Source organism: Triturus cristatus, chromosome 4_2 (assembly GCF_964204655.1).
Source record: "Triturus cristatus chromosome 4_2, aTriCri1.1, whole genome shotgun sequence".
Classification (NCBI taxonomy): domain Eukaryota; kingdom Metazoa; phylum Chordata; class Amphibia; order Caudata; family Salamandridae; genus Triturus; species Triturus cristatus.
Genome location: NC_140586.1, coordinates 635,074,375 through 635,097,040, shown reverse-complemented (window position 1 = coordinate 635,097,040; position 22,666 = coordinate 635,074,375). Strand labels below are relative to the sequence as shown.

Genomic DNA, 22,666 nt, shown 5'->3' with positions numbered 1-22,666 from the left:
GTTGATTTTTACAAGTAGCGCTGGATCCTCAAGTTCTGCGTTTTAAGCGCTAGTAGTCTTCCATGTGTGGCACTACGTTCTCCAGCCCCATTTCAAAGCGCTGATAATCGCTAGATACCGCGCAAGGTACCAACAGCAGATTGAAACGCTAGTGGTGGGAGGGGCGCAGCACACTGGTTAACCGCGGTGTTCACCGTTTCCCCAGGCTCGCCAGGTATCGCCAATGGAACTATCATGAGTTGTTGATGAATCTGACGCCAATGTATTCAGGTACTGCATATTGCATCATAATGAACTGCTGGTGAATCTGACACTAATGTATTCAGGTACTGCCTAGGGCACCATAAGGAAATGCTGGTGAATCTACTGTTAATGTTGTCAAGTAATGCCCATTGCCATCTCATGAACTGCATTTGCATATAACTGCTTAGATAAAACTTGTTTGATTTTCACTGAACCTACGGTGTGGCGTCCATTTTTGTGTGCGTTTCCTGCTTCAGGGGATGTGTGTGTTGTATGGTCACTTTACACTTAAGCCTTCGGGTGCCCAACCGCTCGAGTCACGTTACCCCCTTTGGGCTTGGTGATTCCAGGTCTTACAAAGAGTAAAAAAAGAACTTTAGTAAAAAAGTGACAAGGGTACTGCTCTCTCCGGATCTGCGTTGGCATGCGTGGAAAAAGAAACCAACGTCAGCGTGCAGGGGCGGCATCTAATATCGCGATGACATCCCAGCGATCACGACACCAACGGTGAAGTGTGTCAACCGACGCCAGGGGTACTGCTGTAGAAAATTTTTCCAGATCCAGTCAGACGCCTGGGGTTAATTTCTACGGTAAGGAATCTTGAACTAATAATCTTTGATTGTAACTGCACTAGCAGCAAATTTTCACCAGCCGGTACACTTAATTTTTCCATAATCACAAAATGAGCAAAATACAATTTCACATCTCATACAAGTACTTTAACATTAAAGATAAGAGGAGCACGTACTTGTTCTCAGAGTCAACCACAGGATGCTCCTCTCCCTCTGGAGTTTCTTCTGTCACAGCAGATTGGTCCATTTCACTATAATCAGAAAACATAACTCAACTTAATTAGTAGTGACAAACTCAATAAGTAACAGTTTTTGTTTTGCGTAATACGGCTGTGCATGTTAGAGGTGAAAACAACATGAATAATGGCAAACACTTGCAATGAAGAGTCCCATATCAATATACAAAATGGAGAACACTACAATACCTTGGCTTGCTCTATTTTGTGAACTCCATTTCCATTTTTGTGGCAGGTTTAAAAGTTAATTGATGCACATACAGGTGCTGAGAAATAGATGTCTCTGATGCCATCATGTGTATGACATGTGTAACGTGGTTTACAGCTCTGATGTCCAAGTAGCCATTCAGCTGTGTTGCCAAACGATACTAAATGAGTCTAGCCTGTAACCAAAGTTCTACCACAAGGATATTTTCCAAGAAATAAACTTAAAACAATGAAGTGGTGAGTATTTAACAAACTGAACACCCATCACAGACCGATCAGCACCTAGGTAAATATTACACATTTTTTTGCGTTTGAGAGAATACAGCAGGATTGGTAAAAATCGGGGGGAGGGGGGGGGGGACCCGAAAACTGGAGTAAAATAAAGCGGAATTCATGGTTGCACCCATAAACTTATGGGTAACCCTTCCAACAAGCTGTGGAACTAAATACTACCACATTGGATGGACATGCATGTGCCATACTCTCTATGGCTCCATCACTGCATGTATGTTCACCCTCACCAGTACCCGTTGTGGTCTTTGAACTGGCCAGTATTGACAATGGGAGAGAGCCCAATAACTAAGTCGCCATTCTAAGACCACCTTTTGGGAATTGGGGGGTTATTTGACTTTGCAGCACTGACAAAACTGCTGCCAAAATATTGTTTGTCAGAATAGGCGTTTAGGAGTGCTTTCAGGGACTTCCTAGCACTAAATACACAAGTCGCTTTTCTCTGCTCCACCAAACAGGATTCAATTCTGTGGGCCTCTGTGCCCACATACATCTGTAGTGATCGCATTAACCAAGAGGTTTCATAACATAGTGCATTTCCCACCGATTGATTTAACGGTTATACATTTTTCGGTGCGTTGTTTTATATGTAGTCACTGGACGGTGGGCGATAATTAAAAAAGTTCGAATATTTTGCTCTTTTTAGCCATGCCTCTGATCACACCTCCGCGCTACTGACTCCGCCCCAAGGCAGTATCCATACTTTAATGCACTCCTCCCACAGCACTGGATAGCTTCGAGGTGGGGGAGACAAATTAACAAGTGCAGAGCCATGGGTCTGGCTCAGATCTTAAAGGCTGTGCATGAGCCAAGCCATATGCTTGCAGGGTAAAATATGATCCATTTCAAGAGAAGTGTACTTTAACATGTGAAGGATTGACATTAATGCATTAGAGTCAATTAAATCAAATACAACAGATTGTTATACAACTTGTATTAGGAACTCGCATTTGAAAGTGCTTTCATACGCATTAATGAAGAAAATTTTTGGTGAAGTAAAACATTTGCCCAGGATCGCACAATTTAAGGGCAGCAGCAAATTTATCCCGGGTTTCCAGTTTAATTTTGTACAAATTATCCAGGTAACAGGTATTTGTCCATCTTTATGTTAAGGGCTTTGTTTTTACTTCTTTGTGCATTTTTCTGAAGTTTTTATTTAGAATGATTTCGACCCAAAGGTATTGCAGCACTTTACATGACCTCTTGCACTGCCCCTGGTCACACTAGTTGGTAATAGGCATGATGAGATTAAGTGGTTTACCAGAATCGCATTATTTTAAGCCGATTCAGAAACTCAAATCTGGATCCCTAGTTCAAAAGACAGCAGCCCTGTCCCTAATACTACATCCTGGGTAGAGGGAAGGAGGCAGGCAGAAGCCACATGAAAACTCTGCTCGTTATGGACCAAGGTTCTTACAGGACCTCAAGCTGAGCCAGAGCCAGACTTCAGGCTCAAACCTTCAGTGGCTCGCTCACCTCTTCAATAGCTACAGGTCTAAAACAAAAACTTGATTAGCATTTGGTGTCTTGCGTTCCCTACCCTTCATTGGGGTCTTTAAAAAAAAAAAATGTAAAGAGTGCGTCAGATTAGCCTGTGATCTGTATTTATTTAACACAGTATACTATTCACCTTAGAGTTATACAAAAAAACAAATATCTTTGGTCATAAAGGGAAATATTAATTAATCTCAAAGGTTTAAGTGCAATAGGAGCGACTGGGAACCCTCGGTTCAAATGCCAGATTTCCTGTATGGCCAATTAGTGAGATCTTAGTAAAATCAAGTTACTTCATGCGTCCAATTTACTTGAGTTTCATTTGAGAGCACTTTCAAGTAATTCAGTTTAAGATGGACTGCGTACAAAAAACTCAGGTGTATGTTTTATTAGCCTGGAATGTTCCACCATCCATAACAATATTGGACATAATTTAAGGAAAACCAGACAAATTGTTAACTTGGTGTTAAGCAGGGTTAATGAATGTTTTAAAGTTCATGTTTAGAAAAACTTTCACCACAAATAAATGTTGATGCAGTGTTGTGATCTAATGCACTAACCTGAAACCCAACCTCGCGTTTAAAAAAAAAAAATGTTACATGCCAAAAGTGGTTCCATAGTATGAAGGCAGCTAGGTATGTGGCAATAGATTCCATCATACAAGTACAGAAGAACAGTGGTGGGCTATTTATGAAGAGTTAGCATACATTTGTTTAAGTTTTTCTGAGTAACAAACTGACCCATAATAACTGTCCCTCTCCAACCCCATGATCAGCTGCCGCTGCTTTACAGATCAGTGTAGGGAAACAAAGCAATGAAGCATGTGGTGTTTAGAAGAAAGTGTTCCAAAGGGGAAATCATTACAATGTGTCGAAGATAAGCTTCCTTAAACCATTGCTTTGAGTTGTTTCCTAGATGTGGCAAGAACTGCTATATAGAATCCAAGAGTGCATGTGTTGGGAGGTTGGATTAAGCGAGGAGATCATCCTTGGTGCAGTCTTTAAAGCCCTCCAACAAAATTTCTAATGCCTGCGCAATAAAATATTTTATCAGAACTGCTCATTCATCCCCGTGTAACCAGGTGCTGGCAGATAGAAACCAAGAGAACGAGACATTGGTCGAACTTACAATTACAGGAGAAAGTTAATTCTTCCAGAGCAGTAGAATATTGGGTTTTGCTAGAGGAGCCAGTTTGAGGGGCTGATGAAGAGTTTCTCTCATACAAGGCGGCAGAATACACCCAATAGGACCACTTCGGAGTATATGTTGGTACACAGACTATTATGGACAACACCTTGACAACTCTTTGCTAGTATGAAAGGAGCGTGGGTCGAGGCAAAAGCATATGAAACAGTTCTGCTGCTAGTATGAAAGGAGCGTGGGTCGAGGCAAAAGCATATGAAACAGTTCTGCTGCTAGTATGAAAGGAGCGTGGGTCGAGGCAAAAGCATATGAAACAGTTCTGCATCTAATTGCATACAGCGAGGAAATGCAACTATAGCTCAAGAGTATATTTTGTTAAAGTGGGCTGGTATAAGGTAGGCTCAGTTTAGAATATTAAATTGAATATACTTGAAAAGGAAGTCATGGGACACTGTGGGGGATGTTCAATATTTCAGCCTAGTCTGTATCATGCCGAGGTTGGGCAATGCCAATCTCCCAGTTAGCATGGAGGGAAGCCGTATAGTGGTCCACATGTTGCAGGAAATCTCTGCATACCCATTTTATCAGTTTCCGCTAGTCCTATGGTGTAATGCATCTGGCACACTTCATGTAGGTTAGTGCTTGGTGATGTATATGAACTAGAGCATTAAATGACTTTATAGTGTTCGTAAGAAAAATTGACCCAGGTGAAGAATGGTCTGCCATAGGGTTTGGAAAGTAGCTCGCCATCAAATACCCCAATTTTGAGAGGCCTTCAACATGCCCCTGATGAACTTGCCCTGAGAAAACCATCCTGTGCAAGTCGGGAGGCCTAGCAAAGGTACTGCAAGACGTTGGAGTTTCTTCGTTGTAGTGAGTTTAAGGGTTCTAGTAGGGTACGAGAAAGCCAGGTGAAATCACCTTTGGTGGCATTGGTTAGTGCAGGAAGCCATCCATAGTCTTTAAAGGGTAAACCCTGTGTTATGTTGGGGGCAGCCAGAAAAACACCCCTTGAAGGTGTGAAGCTAAATAATGGCATTCCAAGTCCAGATGGACTAATCCACCCACTGTAATACGTGGTTTTAGAGTGAAAAGAGTTACCGGCAGCGTCAGTGGACATGTTGAGGTGTCCGAAGAAGAAACAAAGGATGAGCAGGTGAAGGTTGGCAAAATAACACAACTGGGGTAGCGCCACCATCTTCACTCATGTTAAGTAGCCCGTTACTGAAAGTGGAAGAGAAGACCAAAAAGTAGGCTAGGCAGAGAGGAACTGTGCTGCTCTGCCCAGATTTCAATCCTGCAAATCGTTGGGGTAATGGTAGATATTAATCCCTTAGTATCGAAAGGCAACTGATTTCCAGTTCAAGCTGAGGTCTAATTGTATTTAAAGAAAAAACACTTGTTCCATTACAAAATCTTCCTCATATTCCGATTTTCACCAAATGGGCTATTTAGCAAGGGATTTGGGCAAGACAGTTTACTTTCACAGGTAATTTAACACAAGGCACAACTACGCAAAGCCATACAAAGCATTCTTCATGCTACTTCCCTGGCAGGTATAACAGCTTTAAAAGACCACCTCCCCTCCCCCACCAACCAAATTGGTGGCAAGAAAAAGCAAAAATGTGCAGCCGCAAACTACAGAATTAGCGTCACTGCTTCATCAGGCAGAACATATTCGGTCACAAAAATGCCTTTCAGTCCTTGGTCGGTTATTAATGGAGACGGATGTCACAGACTGTTACCTGGCAGTGTGTCTAGCAGCACCAAGACTGAGCAGAAGTGTATTGATGCCACAAAGTGCAGATGTATATTTAAAAAAACTATTCTCTTGCATCTGACAACTTCCATTCCGAAGCTGCAAAGAGCAGTGGGGGTAAATGGAGAGTCCGGGACACAGGAGACTTGGGGTGGGAGACGATGGGTTAGAGAAGCGGGCTGCAAGGACTGTCCTAAGGCTGTTGGGGAAGGAGGGCTCAGCAACGGAAGAGGAGGCAATGGAGGGATTGGGGAGTTTGGAGCCAAAAGGCAGCAGAGGGTGGTGGGTCCCACAAATCAAAGCGCAGTAGGGAGGGAGCAGAGTGAGAGAGGGAGGCAAGCAAGAAGCTGGGCGCAACCTATTAACATAGGAGTAGATCTCTGTGTATTTGCAGTCTGAAAACTGACAGAAGAACACCTCTGCTGCGAGTAAGCCTGTTCACTCTCCTTTCATGGTTCAGGAGCAGTGCAAGCTGATAGAGGATCAGACTCGTTTTTTGAAGTATACTTTTTGGAGCCACTTCTGTAAAATGTACACGATTTTCACAAAAGGGCCAATTTTGTGATGCTTTTTGCTAACCGCAATATCGGGAATTCCCAAAGATCTATCTGAACCCCTCATGCATTCAATAATATTCTTTGGTCCAAAAAAAAAAAAAATCTGTGCTTACCCATGAAAATATGCCCGAATAGTTCATGCTTCATCCAGAATGACAGTTTGGTCGCTAGACCTAGCCAAAGGCTGTTTATGTGAATGAGCCAGGGTCTTCTCTCTCAACTATAATGCCAAGTAATGATTAATAAATGTGGTTATACTGGTTTATGTTTTTATTGCATATGCCTTTAATCAGAATTAGCAAACACCTTTGCATTATGAAACACTGGAAAGTATCGGTCTCTCAAGCTTTAATGCACAGTAAAGAAAAAACAAAGCCAATACTAGTGTATAAAAATAGTAATCCTCAATACAGAATGTGTGACTGATTGCATTTTCTTCATAAGGGAACTAAGAGCATCCCATGAAAAAAAAAAGTAATGGTCTCATGACCCACTTGTTTACCTAGGGTTTCTCTTAAAGCAACAATTAAATACCACCAACATTGAAAAGGGCAGCATCTATGTTCATAATGGCATTAACAAGAGATCAGCCCAAAAAGAAACCTCATTGCAAGTCATTTCTTCATGCATTCATAGAAAAGTTATTTCTGACCTGATTTCATCCTTCACCGTTCCCCAGTTGTGAGATCCACTGCCACCACGTTTGTCCTCATGCTTAAGGCCACTGAAATATGAAGAACTAACCAAAATGAGTTACACAATCAGTGTTTGGCTAGAGAAACGGGAACATTTGCAGGAAATTCATCTACATAGATTTCAAAACTTACGATCGGTCACTTCCACTGTGCCTGTCAAATTCACGTTTACCGCGGGAGTCGAAGCCATCTCCTCTTCCCAATCCACGCCCACGACTACCACGTCCTCTGCCACCAGGGCCACCTCGCCCCCGAATGGGCCGGTCAAGAATAGGCCTTAAAAATAAAGACAATATCAATCAACCCACTAAATCAATGACAAAACAAAGAAATTTGTTAAGATGGAATATGTATGGTTGTTTAGGCAGCACAATGAGTCTTTTTATAACAAGTTACAGAAAAAAGTTAAGTTACGTCCTAGCATTGATAACATTTTAAAACTTCAACTTGGCAGCAGGCTTTAAAATGGACAACAAAAAAAAAAAAAAAAAAAAAAGTACAAAAACATATTGCGGGTGTTTCACATAACACTTTCCAAAACCAGCTTCTCTTCAATGTGAGAATAAAGTATGTACCTGGGGGTTCTTACCACTACATTGCGACTTAGACATACTGCTTTACAAAAAATTAAACAGATAGAGGAGGAAAGTTAAATGGAGCAAAAGAAAATACTTACCAGTGACCAAACATACACTTCCTGTCGGGAACACCTTTTCAGTGGGTGTAAATCGAAATACATTGTAATCCTGACTAATGGAATATAAATCATATGGTGCAGCAAAATCATCCCGATAGAATAGATAGATCAAACTGAATCCACTTCTAGATCCATGATTTTTCCAAACAAAAACAAGACTTTAGTGGCCACAAGGGTCAATTATAATTTCAGCATGCAATAGATCTAAATACCATACAAAATGCACGGCTGATTGCCTCAAATGAACCTATATACACAGGGCGAGAAGCCACTAAAACCAAGTATGTCTCAGCTATACACTACCATGACATCAGGGGGCCTACATTTGCAATATATTGCAACTTACCATGCAGCACAGCAGCTTTCATAATCGGCAGATCACTTCAACCAGGAAACTTCACACTGGGTTTGCCTGGAAAACTACATAGAAGCAATGTTATGGGACCTCAAACCCTATACAGCCAAAACCACCCAATTCTAAAGGGAATACATTTAAATATGACACCCGCACTCAGGACAGAATGGCTTTTTGACACCCCTATATCATCTGCTACGACTGGCCTACATGGGTTACTAAATGGTATAATGACTATTTGACAAGGATTGTAAAATGCTCCTCGAAGTTTCTGGATACATTAATCAAAGCCAGTACTGAAAGCACCTGCCAACTCCAGCACTAATTGAATGCAAAAATTAGAGAAACAGAATTTTACCATCTCAGAATTTGCACTGCATCATTTCCTGATGCAATGGGGTGGATACAAAAAATATAAGGGTTATACGAAACTATTGGTAATCTATACACCAAACCCACAGAAAAGAGCGGAGAAAAACTAGAAAAGCAGGCAAGATAAAACGTACAAAAAACCTACCCTATAGGCGAATGGTCTGGAATTCGGAATATGCATGACCAAGGTTTGTGAAAAGCCAGTTCGAAATTTGGCTATTACAAGATCCAATATGATGGGCATTGATCTGCTACTAAATCATACTAACCAAAAAACGTTGGCAATTAGGTCTTGCCTTAAAGAGGTATTTGCTTTGCCAATGGCTTTTAATAAAGCAGTATAGCATCAGCAAGAGGGGTGCAGCATGGGCAAATGTGAAAAAAAAAAAAAAAGAGAAGGCGCGACAATACGCTACGAGGGCACCATTTCCCTTCTTTACTGATCCTTCATCCTTTAGTAGATGAAAAGCAACGAAGGAAAAAAAAATACCACAATGGTGCTGGTGTTTTAGGCAAAGTGACCACCAGCAATTGGAGGACTGGTGCTCCCAAAAAATAAAAATAGGTTCGAGCAACAGGAGTGTTTGGGGAGGAGGAAAAGCAGTGCACCACAGAAAGCTACACAAGGGGTCTTGGGACAATCGAAAAAGCAACAGCTAAGAGTCAGGCAGGGAAAAGCCCAAGAGCCTGGAGGGCTTAAGCAAAAAAATAAATAAGTTTCCCTAAAAGTAAGCAGTGGAAGGATAGAGGCCAGCCAATCAGCGACTGCAAAGAGGCAATCGCCAATAATAAAAGATGGACAAGCTGGGACAATGAAAGGCAATCCAATATGAAGCAGGCAAATTAGTGGTAACAATGGTAAGCAATGGGCAAGCTGTAAGCCTGTGTGTATTCTTGTTAAGTTCACAATAGGTCCTTTGTAACCAGACCGCTTGTGCGGTCTGGCTGGCCCTAAAAATAGCCCCCAACTCCTGGCGTTGTGCATAAGGAGGATACCTGAACCGCATCCTCTGGTGCAGACCCTTTTGTACATTAGTTGCGATTCGATCTAGCAAACTTTAAACAATAAATGCAGCCTAGTCTTCGCCCACTCCCTAGAAAACCAGCCATCCTACACAACATCCATGAATATAAATGGGAATAACCAATACTAAAAAGGCGATGCACTTTGCGCAGGCAATGGCGAAGGTCTCAAGAAGTTGCAACTGCACTAACCCCACATATGAAGAACTAGCTAGAGAAGGACAACTATGGTCACACTAAGTCCCTTTATAAATAAATTACCAATTGCAGGTGTTCAAAGACATATGCGATGCCTTCCTGCACTGTGAACCTCTATAACCATCATTAATGCACAGTGGATCTTAATCAACATTACGAATAACCAATTATCTTGAGAGAATTCGGATGTGTTTGAGGTTAGTTTAATTCACTTTATGCATACTAATATACAGGCATAGAAATTGTAACTGAAAACAGTGGCCCGGCATGTCTGAGATGTCGCCTGTGTGGGAGCAGTCCTGTGCAGCTCTGCCACCTATCTATCAACTGTCCCACTCCAGGGTGCCAGCGCGGTGAAGTGACAGCCGAGAAACATCAACCAGACACTTGTGGCTGAGAGGAGGCACAGCAGAAGGTGCTAACGACCTGACAGGAACAGAGTCCCGGTGCCAAGATGGTAGACATGAGTGCAGGAGATGCGCTGATCGGCAGTAGAGGCACTCTGGGCCCTTCAGCGACACGCCAACACACCGTTGAACCGCATGAATGTGCAGCAGAAGCTAGCAGGCTGACCACACAACTGAGGGCGGTGAAGACTATCTGGAAGCAGTGGTACTGCCTGGCGGTAGACTACTCCGAGGAGTGGCCGGCAGCAGGCCCGAGAAGGAGAAGACTCATCCCCCCCCCCCCCTCCCCCTCCGGTAACCTGAACCAGCGTAGTGGGAGGCCCGGACGGCAGACGGGGAAGTGTATCAGATGGTAGTGGAGGAGAGCATGGCAGGCTGGTGGCACCTGTGCCAGGCTGTGGAGACCTGCATCCTTTGGCGGTGAGAACAGAGGGGTCTGACAGCCCCAGAAAAGGATTGAGTCGTCACAGTAAGAGACCCCGGCGATGGGGAGGAGACGTGGGGTTGCTCTCGACTGTCAGGACCTGGAGTCCAGCAGTGATACAGGCGGACATGGAGGATGCTTCCATCTCAAGCTTGTTATATTATACCCCGCAATTAAAGAGAGTAATGGCAGAATAGCTCGAAATTAACGACCACCAAACACATCAATAGTGACCTTATGGGACATGCTTAAAGCAGTGGTGAGAGGAACCTACATAGCAGCACAGCTTAACCGGGAACGCAGGCCTAGACGCACAGAGCTAGAGGCAATCACGACAACTGACCATTGCTAGAAGACAGCTCAGAGCCCTGGACATGGACGCAGCAGAATATGCCCCTCTCCGCACAAAGCGGAAATACTATGCAGGGGGAAAACAAAGCCAGAAGGCTCCTAACTCAGATTACGCGCACAGACTGATTCACATCACGTCCATGCCCTGGTAGATCAGGCCCAGCAACTCTTGACACGAGAAAGATTATGGGGGAATTCGGACGGTTCTATGTCCAACTAAACAGCGCGGAACCCCTGCTTTCCACGCACTGCTCCACCTACATGGAGAAGGCCCCTCTAACCAAATTCCTGAAGGCCACAGTAGCTCCCCTGGAGGCACACAAGAGGTCCTTGAGGCAATAGGGAGGCTTAAATTGGCCAAAGCTCCAGGGAAGGATGGGTTCATAGCTGCCTTTTACAAAATATTTGCGTAGGAGTAGTCTCCCGTGCTGGCCCGGCTATACAACTCTTAGTTCCTCTGGTGCCCTCACAGACTATGAAGTCTATCATATCTGTCTTGCCAAAACCGGGGAAAGATCCCAAGCACTGTACCTCTTACCATCCCATATCATTGCTCAATGTAGATGCAAAGATATTCACTGTGATTCTCGCCAGCAGACTGGGACTATTTGCCAGCGTTGGTAGACCCTGACCAATCTGGCTTTATCTCTGAATGTACTTGTGGGGCCAACACAAAGCGCTTTTTCCGCTTAATAGATCAAATTGACCACTCCCAGAAACCCACACAGTTCTTATCAATAGCCGCTGAAAAAGCGTTGACGCCCGGGTGCACCGGCCCTTCCTGCGGTTGGTGCTGGAGGCAGTTGGTCTGGGCCCCCACTTTTGCCAATGGATTTGGGCTAGCTATGCAGAACCGGTGGTGCTCATATGCGTTAACTCACACTCTCTCCACCCTGTATCTAGGGGAACGAATAAGGCGCGCCCCCTTTCCCCACTCCTGTTCGCTTTATATCTGGAGCCACTGGTTAAATGTATTTGGGGGTACCTCTCATTGAATGGGCCTGGATGGGTGGCCAATCCCATAGGTCTGTGTTATACATGGACGACGTACTGCTAGCTATTTCCAAGCCATGCCGGTCGTTACCCCACACCGGTTGGGGGAACTTGCATCATTTGGAAAGGCATTGGGGTTTAAAGTAAACCCCAAATCTCAAGCCCACAATCTCACCAGTAGTCATACCCAGAGAAAAAATTCCCCTTCTCATGGGCCACATAGTGTAGGATGCGGTCTCTGTATATACTATACCAAAATGAGTTAGTGTTTACAGAATCCAGTGGAACCGCAAAGGTAGGCAGAGGTAAAAGTAGATAGCACCTTACTCTCTATTTGTGATATTGTGGGCAAGCAGTAAGGCTGTATCAGATGGTAGTGTTAAGCATTTGTTGTACACGCTCAATCAGAAAATGTCACGCACTCAAAGACTGAACTCAGACCAATTTTGTTTGTATCAAAATAGTATTAACTTATTTTAATTTTTGAACGAAGCCAAGCCTGGCACAGGTAAGTGAAATAAATGCTTTGCAAAGTATTGTGCAGTTTTTACAAGTGAATGCAAGTTCAAATGCAGGTGTTTGAAATAAAGGTATGTCAAGGTATTGAAATTACTGTACAGATTACTTTAGTTTCTTTTAGATTACTTTTTCTACTCAGTGTGATATGCCCAAGTTTCACACTGGGACATTTTCTAGAGAAAACGTAAGTAAAAACAGTTTTGCACAATTGTACTTTTTTAGGTTTCCATACAAATCAACTCCACACTTAGAACATTTGTCATAGAAAAACAGACAAAAGGTTCCTATGGAGAGAAATGACGTTAACGGTTACCAGGTAACCGGTCTTTGGGTAAGCTTCTGGGGTTAGAACAATTGTTCCCCAAGGTTCAAAGATGCACTCTAGTTACACCCTCAGCGGCACTAGAGCAGCAGAGTGCTGAGGCCCAATGTTATCCAATGGGGGTTAGGGTGCCTTCTGTTGGTGGCTGCTTAAAGCAGGCCACTGGGTTGTGGAGCAAAGCTCCTGGCGTTAGGTTCAGGGCAAAGGGGGATCCAGTTTAGCAAAAAAAGTGCACCCGCAGAGGCGGCTGGGTGCAGGGTTCTGTTTTGGCAACGGGTGCCCTGTGATTGCAGTGGGGATACTCTGTTCCAACAAAGACTGCAGGCTTGGTGACGAAGATCTGGAGGTGACCACCGGTTGCAGAGGTTCGTTGGGGTGCTGGGACATCAAAGCTGTGGGGTTTCGGGTGCAGGGGTGTCTTTAGTTCTGGTCGCGGTCAGGGGGTCCTCCAAAAAGAGGCTGCAGGCTTACCTGGGAGATTCGAGGCAGGTCAGAGATCACCAGATCTCGGGTCTCAGAATCGCTGGGGAGACCTTCTTGTGGTGTTAGGCCACGGGTGCAGACTCGGGGATTTTGCCGGAGCTGGAGTCTGTTGGTGAACAAATTTGGTGTTCATGGGAGACGAAGCCTTTTCTTTGGACGGCAGGGCAGGTCCTCTGGGTTCTTGAGGTTGCTGGCTGCAGGACACACCTGAGTTCCGCTTCAGCAGGTTAGAGCTGGAGACAGGCAGGTAGGGCTGGGGCCAAGTTAGGGCGTGTACTCTTAGCTTCGGCACGGCTGTTCGGTCCTTTTCTTCTTGGTCGTTACTTGTCTGACTTCTTGGTTAAGGGCTGCCCCCTAAATACTGTATTTAGGGGGCGTTTTAAAGGTTGAGGTCAGTAGCTAATGGGCTACTGACATTAGGGTGACTAAACCTTGGGTGTGCTCGCCCCATGTGGAGGAGTGAACACAATCTCTAAACCTGATTGGGGGTGCCTGCCATCTGCAAGATGGCGGGCACTGAAGAGTGGGCTTCACCTCACCTTCCCCACCTGAAGGGTGGGGTTGGCAGAGGTGGGCACACTTACTGGGCTGGCTAATATTTCCCGCCAAAAAGGAGGGAAGACAGGAAGGGGGCCTGCCAGGAAGGCTGGGGGGTCTCATTACAAAGGCTGCCAGTCCTTTGAAGCTCCCCTGCCACAGATGGCTCTTCCTGGCCTGGGGGAGGTGTGACCACCACCTCCCAGGAAAGGATTTATTTCTGGGCTCAGGGAGCAAAGGCTCCCACACCAGGGGTCCAGAAACTAGTCTCGTGGTGGCAGGCTGGTGTGTACCAGTCAGGGAACCTATCAGAGGCTGGTCGTTTTTCAGGGGGCATCTCTAGAATACAGAGTGCATTTTTCATTAAATCCCACACTGGCATCAGTGTGGGTTGAATGTGCTGAGGAGTTGGATACCAAACTTCCCAGTTTTCAGTAAAGCCATTATGGTGACATGGAGTTCGTAATAACTCAGCACCATATACTGTTAATGGCATTACTGCACTTACAATGTCTAGGAATTGGTCTGGACACTGTAGGGGTACAGGGCTCATGCACCTGTACCCTTACCACTGGTACAGTGCTTCCAGCTAGAGGGGTGGCTGACCTATGCCAGGGCAGTGCCTTGTAGACATGGCACAAAGGATGTGTGCCATGTAGACTTCTCTGCCCCAAAACATGCAGCCTGCAGTAAGGGGGAGGGGGGGGGGGGGGGGGGGATGTACAGGGCCTCCAAGAGTGGCATAATGAGTGCTGCAGGGAAGGCTCTTAGAGGCCTACGCTGGCCACAGTACCCAGGTTACCTTTTACAAGGAGCTGACAAGTGGCCAGAAGTGCCAATTAGGAAAGAACACCGGCACGCCCTGGGAACCTGATTGGCAAGGACCCAGGGTACATCAAGTCAAAGTGCATCAGTAGCCTGGCAAAGAAATGGGGGGGGGAAGGGAGGGGTGATACCCGAAACAAACCCAGCTTCCTTCACACAGAGAATCTCTTAACTTGGCATCCAATTACTTCCCACTATTGAAAAATCTTTTATCACAATTATTCTGCACTGCTGGCTGTGGTGCGATCCTTCAGTCCTGGCATGGGGGCCCCCTCTCCTGGTTGGGAGAAATAGCCGCCGTCAAAATCTCCCTCATGCCTAAAATCTTCTCTTATGCAGGTAATGCTGCTGCAACCTCCCCCTGCACAATGAAGCTCCAATCCTCTATAGAATCCTTCATTTGGGGCGGCAAACGAGCTAAAACGGCCAGGGAGCATACATATCTCAGTGGTTTGGGTATACCACATTAAAGTGAGCTACTACCAGGCTACCCAACTGCGATTTTTAGTGAAATGGAAACATCCACTCCTGGAGAAGCACTGGTGCTTCTTAGACCAGGCGGTGGCCAGGCTACATATATTGAATTGGAGAGTGCATTTCCCCGGTGGTCAGGGCCACGGTTGTGTGCTGGGACACAATCATGGGAAATGCAGACTTCCCACCATTTCTGCATTGAACGACATGTTCCCGGTGGCTGGAAGTAAATTGTGAACACATAGTAGACCTCTTTGATGAACAGGGCTTATTGGACCTCCCATGGGTTCAGCAGGTTTCCGGGCTCCAGACTGAGTGCTGGTGTTATGTAGAAGTTCGCCATTGGGTGACCACCCGTCAATAAGGCCCCATGCAAGTAGGCCACTTACCCAGTTTGAACGCTGTCTGTCTTACATCTACGACTATTCTAACACCTCTGCTTATCACTTGAGTTCGCCAGCCAGAACATGGTAGGAGACGAAGTATGAACTACAATTCAGAGACATGGAAGGGGGCTGACATCCTGCATGTCAGCTTGCGGCACCTTGGATAGGGAAACTCAAAAGCGTAAATTTACTGGTACTACACACCGCCCGCTTAGTTAAGTGGCAGCGGGGGGAGCAACGACAAGTGCTGCCGTCACTGCGATCACTCTGGTGCTTTCCCACTTGCAGTGACACTGCCCCAAGCTGAATCACTACTGGTCAGAAGTACTGACAGGCATCTACCAAATGTTTAACACCGAAGCAAGTTTTGCTATCAAGATGAGGAACAGACACTATACACATGCACACAGAATCGACCAACTGTGGGATTTGCTCAGTATGGAAAAATTGGCACGCAGACAGACACCTAAATCTTTACATCGTGGGGGTTGGTATAGGAGTTTATATTACTATGTGCAAGCATGAAATGCTCCGTTTATTGAATTTTTTCGATGTCTGTTATGAATCCGAACCAGTTACCCTCCACCCACCTCTCCTTTCCTCCCCTCCCACCCTCTGCCAGCCATTAGAAGTTTGTATACTCATCTCACAATGAAAATTGACTGCTAAAATAGTGGTCACCTAAAAGAGTACTGTGTCTTACCAGTAGAAAATATATCCCCGAATTTAGTTAAAATGAGTCACACCCATACGTGGTTGCTGCACTTCACTGGTATGTTTGAATCTAAACACTCACAGCTAACATGCATATCAGTTCTATTAGTAAGCATCCTACATTATATACCATTTAAATAGTAGACATTAACCTTTTCTCGGTTACTGACATTTTTACTGCCTTACAGAATTCATTAAAAGTACTGAATTCCGCAGGGGGGGGGGGGGGGGGGGGGGGGGGGGTTAGAGGAATGCATTTGATTACAACGCATCAAAATATACACCCTATTCTGAACCTTCCCTCCATGTTCTCAAAAAGAAAACAGATTTAAAGGTTCTCACGAAACAATTTATGAAGATGGTCTACCCATCTAATATGAAAAATTAACTACACAATTAAAACCGCCCCTCAAACATTTGTGCACCCAATAGAAGCACTGTTTTAAAGTGGAAACAAACATTTAAAGATGGAAAGGGGTATATATTTATTTATTTCTCAGAGGCTTCACCCGCTCAACCACCTTCTTACACTATCAGGCCTACATCAATAAATAAAATCACATCAAATAGATGGAATGATGGAAGTTTCCTTCTGCACAGAATGCGGAGATCCAGATTCTAAACATGGCAAAACAGTTTTAGAGGCTGATCAGAGGGTCATCCACACCATATGAGAATTGTTCAAACATATTACTGATGCTTAAGCTGGTCGGGAAAAAGTTAACTTCTTCACCGATATGTTTCGGATCCATAGCTGCTTCACTGAAGTGGACAACTACAAGTCATCAATACGGAGGTAGGGACAAGAATATAGTTCAACCCCCCCTTCCAGAACAGAGTTCTGCTAAGATGATTTGTCACCTGCATAAAGCATTTGAAATCATCTCATTATTCCCACAGTGTAGTTAAACCATGGCCTAGAAACATGAAGTTTGAAGTGGATGAGACTCAATCCCTATTTGGTCAAAAGCCTCTGTTTCCGGCCAGTTCTTCACTATTTAAAGAAAATGACTCCGAAATCATTTTTAGATGGTATCTTAACTCTCGTCTTTGCTGGTGGGGATGCAACTGTTTGGAAGCTATGCACTCTTGTAGGTAACAAGGACCCCCTGGTACAATGGAAATAAAATTCCAATGACAGGGCAATACACAATGAAAAATAAATTCCTAGGCAATAATTATTTAGAACATTTCTTATGTGTGTGGTTGAAGTAACTAAGTAAAACAAAGTAATTAAAAAAATATACAAAAATATATTCAAGAGTCAATGTTCAGTGAAATGGTACACAATATAAACACCATTTTACATGTCAACATACAGTTCTATCATTTACAAATTAGTTTTCAATAAAAACAATCTAAAAAGAGACTCGTCGCAGAATGCTTAATCTTCGACACGTTTCGAAGTAAAGCACGCCTTAGTCAGGAAAAGCCACAAATCTATGTCCTATGGCCAAGGGGTTACTGTGCCACGGGGTAATGTATTCAGTTTAATGTTCAGTTATAGCTTGGAACCTTTTCTTTTGGATGCAGTGTGTCGTGATGGACACTTATAGGAGTCGGATATAGTTTCTTAGATGTTTTGGGCAGCAATCTGTAGCATGATTAAAGTCCGATATTTGATTCTTCGATCTCCAAAATGGAAACAAGTATAGCGATCCGCATTGTTTGCGGCTTTCTAATAAAACAGGTTCTCTTTCCTTTTCAATTGTTTCCATAAGTTGGAGGCATCGTTACGACGTCTGACCGGCATCCGGGTTTACTGCCGGGAATCGCTGGAACAATCAAAAAAGGAAAGATGACCTGTTTTATTAGAAAACCGCCATCAATGTTAATCGCTATACTAGTTTTCATTTTGGAGATCGAAGAATCAAATATAACAATTTAATCATGCTACAGATTGCTGCCCAAAACATCAAAGAAACGATAGACTCCTATAAGTGTCCATTACGACACACTGCTTGCACCCAAAAGAAAAGGTTCCAAGCTATAAATGAACATTAAATGGAATACATTACCCAGTGGCGCAGTAACCCCTTGGCCACAGGACAAAGATTTGTGGGTTTTCCTGACGAAGGCGTGCTTTACGTCGAAAAGCACGAAGATTAAGCATTCTGCCACGAGATGGTCTCTTTTTAGATTGTTTTTATTGAACACTTTTGTAAATGATAATGAAACAATATGTTGACATGTTAAATGGTTTTTTATATTGTGTACCATAACACTGAACATTGACTCTTGAAGAATACATTTTTTTAATTTTTTTATTACTTTGTTACACTTAGTTACTTCAACCAGGCACACAAAATAAGAAATGATATACAATTGTCTAGGAATTTATTTTTCGTTGTGGAAGCCATGCATTCAACATGAGGGGATTGTAAGGGTGGTCTATCTCCTGGAGAAAATCCACAATTAAAAAAAAAAGTTGCAAATGTGACAATTCCCCTTTGTCCATTAACTGTCTTAATGGCAGATTCAGACAATGCTGGACTGTAGTCACTATCCCCCCGATGTGCAAACAGTCCTCAATTCTCACTGACAGCGAGATTGACAACAACCCACGAAGGGACCCCTAGACTGCACTTCCAACCCCAAAACCAAAAACTGAATACTTTAATAGCAGTCTCCCAGAAAAAAGAAGAAAAAAACACAAACTTATATGCAGGGACTCTAGTTCTGTCAACTTGAAGCCGGAGAAATAAATGTTTTCACCCAGAACTCAATGCTGCATTATTAAAAGACCACACCCCAAAAAAAAACCTCAAACAAAACTGTACAACATGGCAAATACATTGGCAAATGCTACTGGTCAGCAACAGAATCTCAGCCCGACACTTTTACGGAAAGTCCTGGTAGCAGCCACCAGAACCACAGTGCGTAGGCGTGAGTACATGTTAGCTCCTCTGGAACCAGTCATGCAAGCTGAGACACTGAAGGCAAGTGTGGTACTCTCCCAACTTTGACCATGAATAGGTGGAATTTCCTCTAGGGGAAGCAGAGTGCCCTGTGACCCAGCTGGAACAGGTATAATAACCAAAGTTGGAGCTATAAGGATAAGCCAGAACTAGATGCATTATCGGATCTCCTGAAAAATTCTTGGGATCGTATTTGGAGGAAAGGTGTATAAAACACCTTTTCCAGTCCATTATCAGGCCATCGCCTTAGGAGACAGGTTCCTTGCTTATTCAGGTCAACCGGTTTCCACTCATCTACTACCAGAGACAAAGGAATTAAAAGTGCAAGATACCAATCCTCAAATATTAGGAAACTCCATTTCAGATCCAAGAGTACAGTGTAACATGTAGTGTCAATTCAGAACTCGTGAAATTTTCAAGAGCAGCTACATTTGAAGTCTGGCACAGAATATCGCTATCGTCAGGGAGAGGAATGCAATCTGACAAATGTCATTTACCCCGGTGAAGGCAAACGCTACAAAAGTGAACTCTGGTACCATTAGCATTCAGGAAATTTTGACATTATGCAAATACAAATGAAGAATACAACAGGTAAAATGCTTCGGCCAACTAACATTCTGCAGTAAGAAGAGTCTTGGTAAAACTTTGTTCATTTAATTCATCACTGTGAACTAAACCTGTGGCTTAACTATCTGTTATTAGATGATGGGGTCAAGTGGTGTACTAGTTTGTGGATGTGCTCCTATTGCAAAGGAAAAATCACTGCCATTATAAACAGTGGTATGTCAGTCATAAAGTAAGGGAACTGCCTACAAAGCATAAACCATTTCACAAAGGATCAATGGATATATTTATGGTTTTAAAAAAATATTACTACCCAATTTTGCTTTGTTCATTATCCAACATGTAACCAAACCACAAACTACATTAAAGATGACCCCCCCCCCTTACCCTGGGAAGGCAAAACGCTTGCTTAAAAATCAGGATGATCCACAGGCAAACTAGAAGAGACCCCCCCCCCCCCCCCCCCCACACACCATGAGAGCTTCAGAAAGAAATAAGGGAAGTAGCTGCTATCTAGATATGTGCCTTTTGTCTTTGTATTAGCAGGCTTTCCATCTATGCGATTAACTTTTTCAGAACCAGTCAAGAGCACTTGTGGATTATTGCCAGTCTATAACAGCCAACAGTGCCCGGTATGCAGAGAACACGTGAACCGCAGAGTATTTACAATTCTGTGCAGACCATGAAATACTATTTATTGGGGAAAGGAAAACTAGTTTCCCTGAAACTTATGGTTGGCTGCCCTAAAACAAACATTGGCAGCAGGTCACATCCACGATCAAAGACCTAGCCTGCAAAGGAACGACCATCTTGTAGGATTTGCCAACTGTGCCCCAAAATAACAAAGGACTTTAATAGAACACGCATACACAAGATCAGCAAAGATCTAGTCACACGAACTAGATGGATGGTCACAAAAGAGGGCCAGAAAGCTGACTCCCCATCAGAAGTGCAGACTATAATGAAAGTACCCAGAACTACAATTCGCTTTAAGTAACATTTCTCCTAGTAGTCTAGCAAAGTGGCAGATAGGCACCTTTCTTGTGGTTGGGTGACATTTCAGTTGTACCTTCCGGCAGAGCTAGGCTTTTTTGTTGAAACGGTTACTAAAAAGGTTCAGAACCTTGTGGATAAATCAGAATCTTTGAATCTACTTAAGCATAAGTTCAGAAAGGTGAACAGTGTATAGTGGAACAATCTAATGCAGGAGACCTGTTCTATAATCTAAAGCCTTGCCTCTCGGATCATACATCCGGAACACTAAGACCACAATATATTACTTGAAACTCATCAGTAGTATAACACATACTCTCATATACACCACTCAATTTGACATGTTGAAATTGCAACATTAACATTGAATACTGCTTCCTGAAACATCACCTTCTAATTAGAGCATGATAAGTGGAAACAGAATGGGGCAATGAAATTATTTGTCTGCATTCCCACTCAAAAGAATGGTCTTTCAAGCTATTTGACTATTCAGTTAACATGCAGAATATACAAGATACATATGATTTAAATGTGCTACTTATTCCCCCAATTAAAAAAAATAAATCACACCAACAAGTCTTACTTATCTATAGAAAATTCTCCCCCTTCAGTCTTCTCTTCAATTGGTTTATCAAACCGACGCTCACGAGGTGGTCGTCTGTCTGGTCTCCTGTCAATGGGCTTGCCTTCACCTTGAGGAGAAAGCTGCTGCTGTTGCGGTTGTGGTGGTGGAAGTTGTTGATCGGGCCTCCTTCCTACCCTTCGAATTCCTAAAAGACAATCTGTATTAGCATGGTGTGCCATTTCAAAACAAAAGCAGGTTACCCACTAGCACGAGCCAGCCACCCATTGTAGATTTAGTTCCATACCAGCCAACCAACAGGAAGGTAACAGCAACAGTTCTCTTCTACAAATGAAGTCTTTGAACACTGGCAGAGATCTCTCATGGGCTTCATCACAAAGTGATACAGGGTATTGGCTTCATCTTATTCATACATTAAAATACTTAGCTCAGCACTGGATGTTTTACAGCCATATGTGTTGAAAAAAAGCTTTGAAGGCATTGGGAATGGAACAGATTTGCCAGGCATACGAACTGAAGTACTAGTATAATGTGCACAAAGAGCTTCACATTCCAGCCTCGTCAACAGGCACGTCAAGAGAGGTTTTCCAGCTCATTTCCTCTTTGTTTAGTTATTCTCTTGCCACGAAAAGGGTCTGTATTCTTTATACATAAAATAGCTTTCACTAAAATACTTAATACCTATTGTGTGCAACAACTGCTTCAAATCAATATTTTTTTTAATGCCCAAGGAATGCTATTATACACGGTTTTCACCATCTCAAAACAAGCCCGAGTTTTTGTAAAACGTTATATTTGAAAAGCTACTGAATCCTGGCCAATATACGTAAACATTTTTTTTAGCTAAAAGCAAAAAAATATTTTGGGCCTGACAAAAGCATATTTTGTCAAAGTAGTGAAGGGAACTACTTTCTGTGGAGGTGCTGTTGGTAAAAAAGAAGCAGGATGCCATCATACACAGTGAAGTTAGCTAGTGAGCTAAGGGGGCCGATCCATTGATAAATGCTGTAGTGGATGGTATAAAACTTAATGACAGGAACAGACCAAAAAGGACTGGCTGAAAGCCTCTTTATAAGCAAATATATGTAGAATTTTATTAAAATCAAAAAAGGTCTTTGCTAATCCCAAACCTAAAAAAAGAAAAAAAAAAAAAAAAAAAAAGAAAAGAACTGTTCTCATTACGTCCTTGTATGTGCACAAGCTCTTAGCACTGTAAATGTGCAATTGCACCAAGATGAGTTTTTGAATTATCGCAAGACCATGGCGTTTGCTGTTGATCATGGAAGACTTCATGGGTGCCCATCTTGGGGGCCAGGCTGTCTATGGGGATT

The 22,666-nt window shown here is 43.4% G+C and overlaps 1 protein-coding gene across 2 annotated transcripts in view; it reads right to left on the bottom strand.

Annotated features, from left to right (window-relative positions):
* Positions 1-22,666, bottom strand: part of LOC146834780 (SERPINE1 mRNA-binding protein 1-like) — a 99,054-nt gene that overhangs the window by 63,109 nt on the left and 13,279 nt on the right. The window contains exons 2-5 of one of the 2 annotated variants that reach the window (XM_085602318.1): positions 21,336-21,522; positions 7,330-7,473; positions 7,155-7,241; positions 992-1,066 (exon numbers count right to left, since the gene is read on the bottom strand). In XM_085602318.1, the coding sequence (XP_085458444.1) occupies positions 992-1,066; positions 7,155-7,241; positions 7,330-7,473; positions 21,336-21,522 (493 nt within the window). The remainder of the gene's footprint in view (positions 1-991; positions 1,067-7,154; positions 7,242-7,329; positions 7,474-21,335; positions 21,523-22,666) is intronic. The other variant, XM_085602319.1, reaches the window with a different exon arrangement.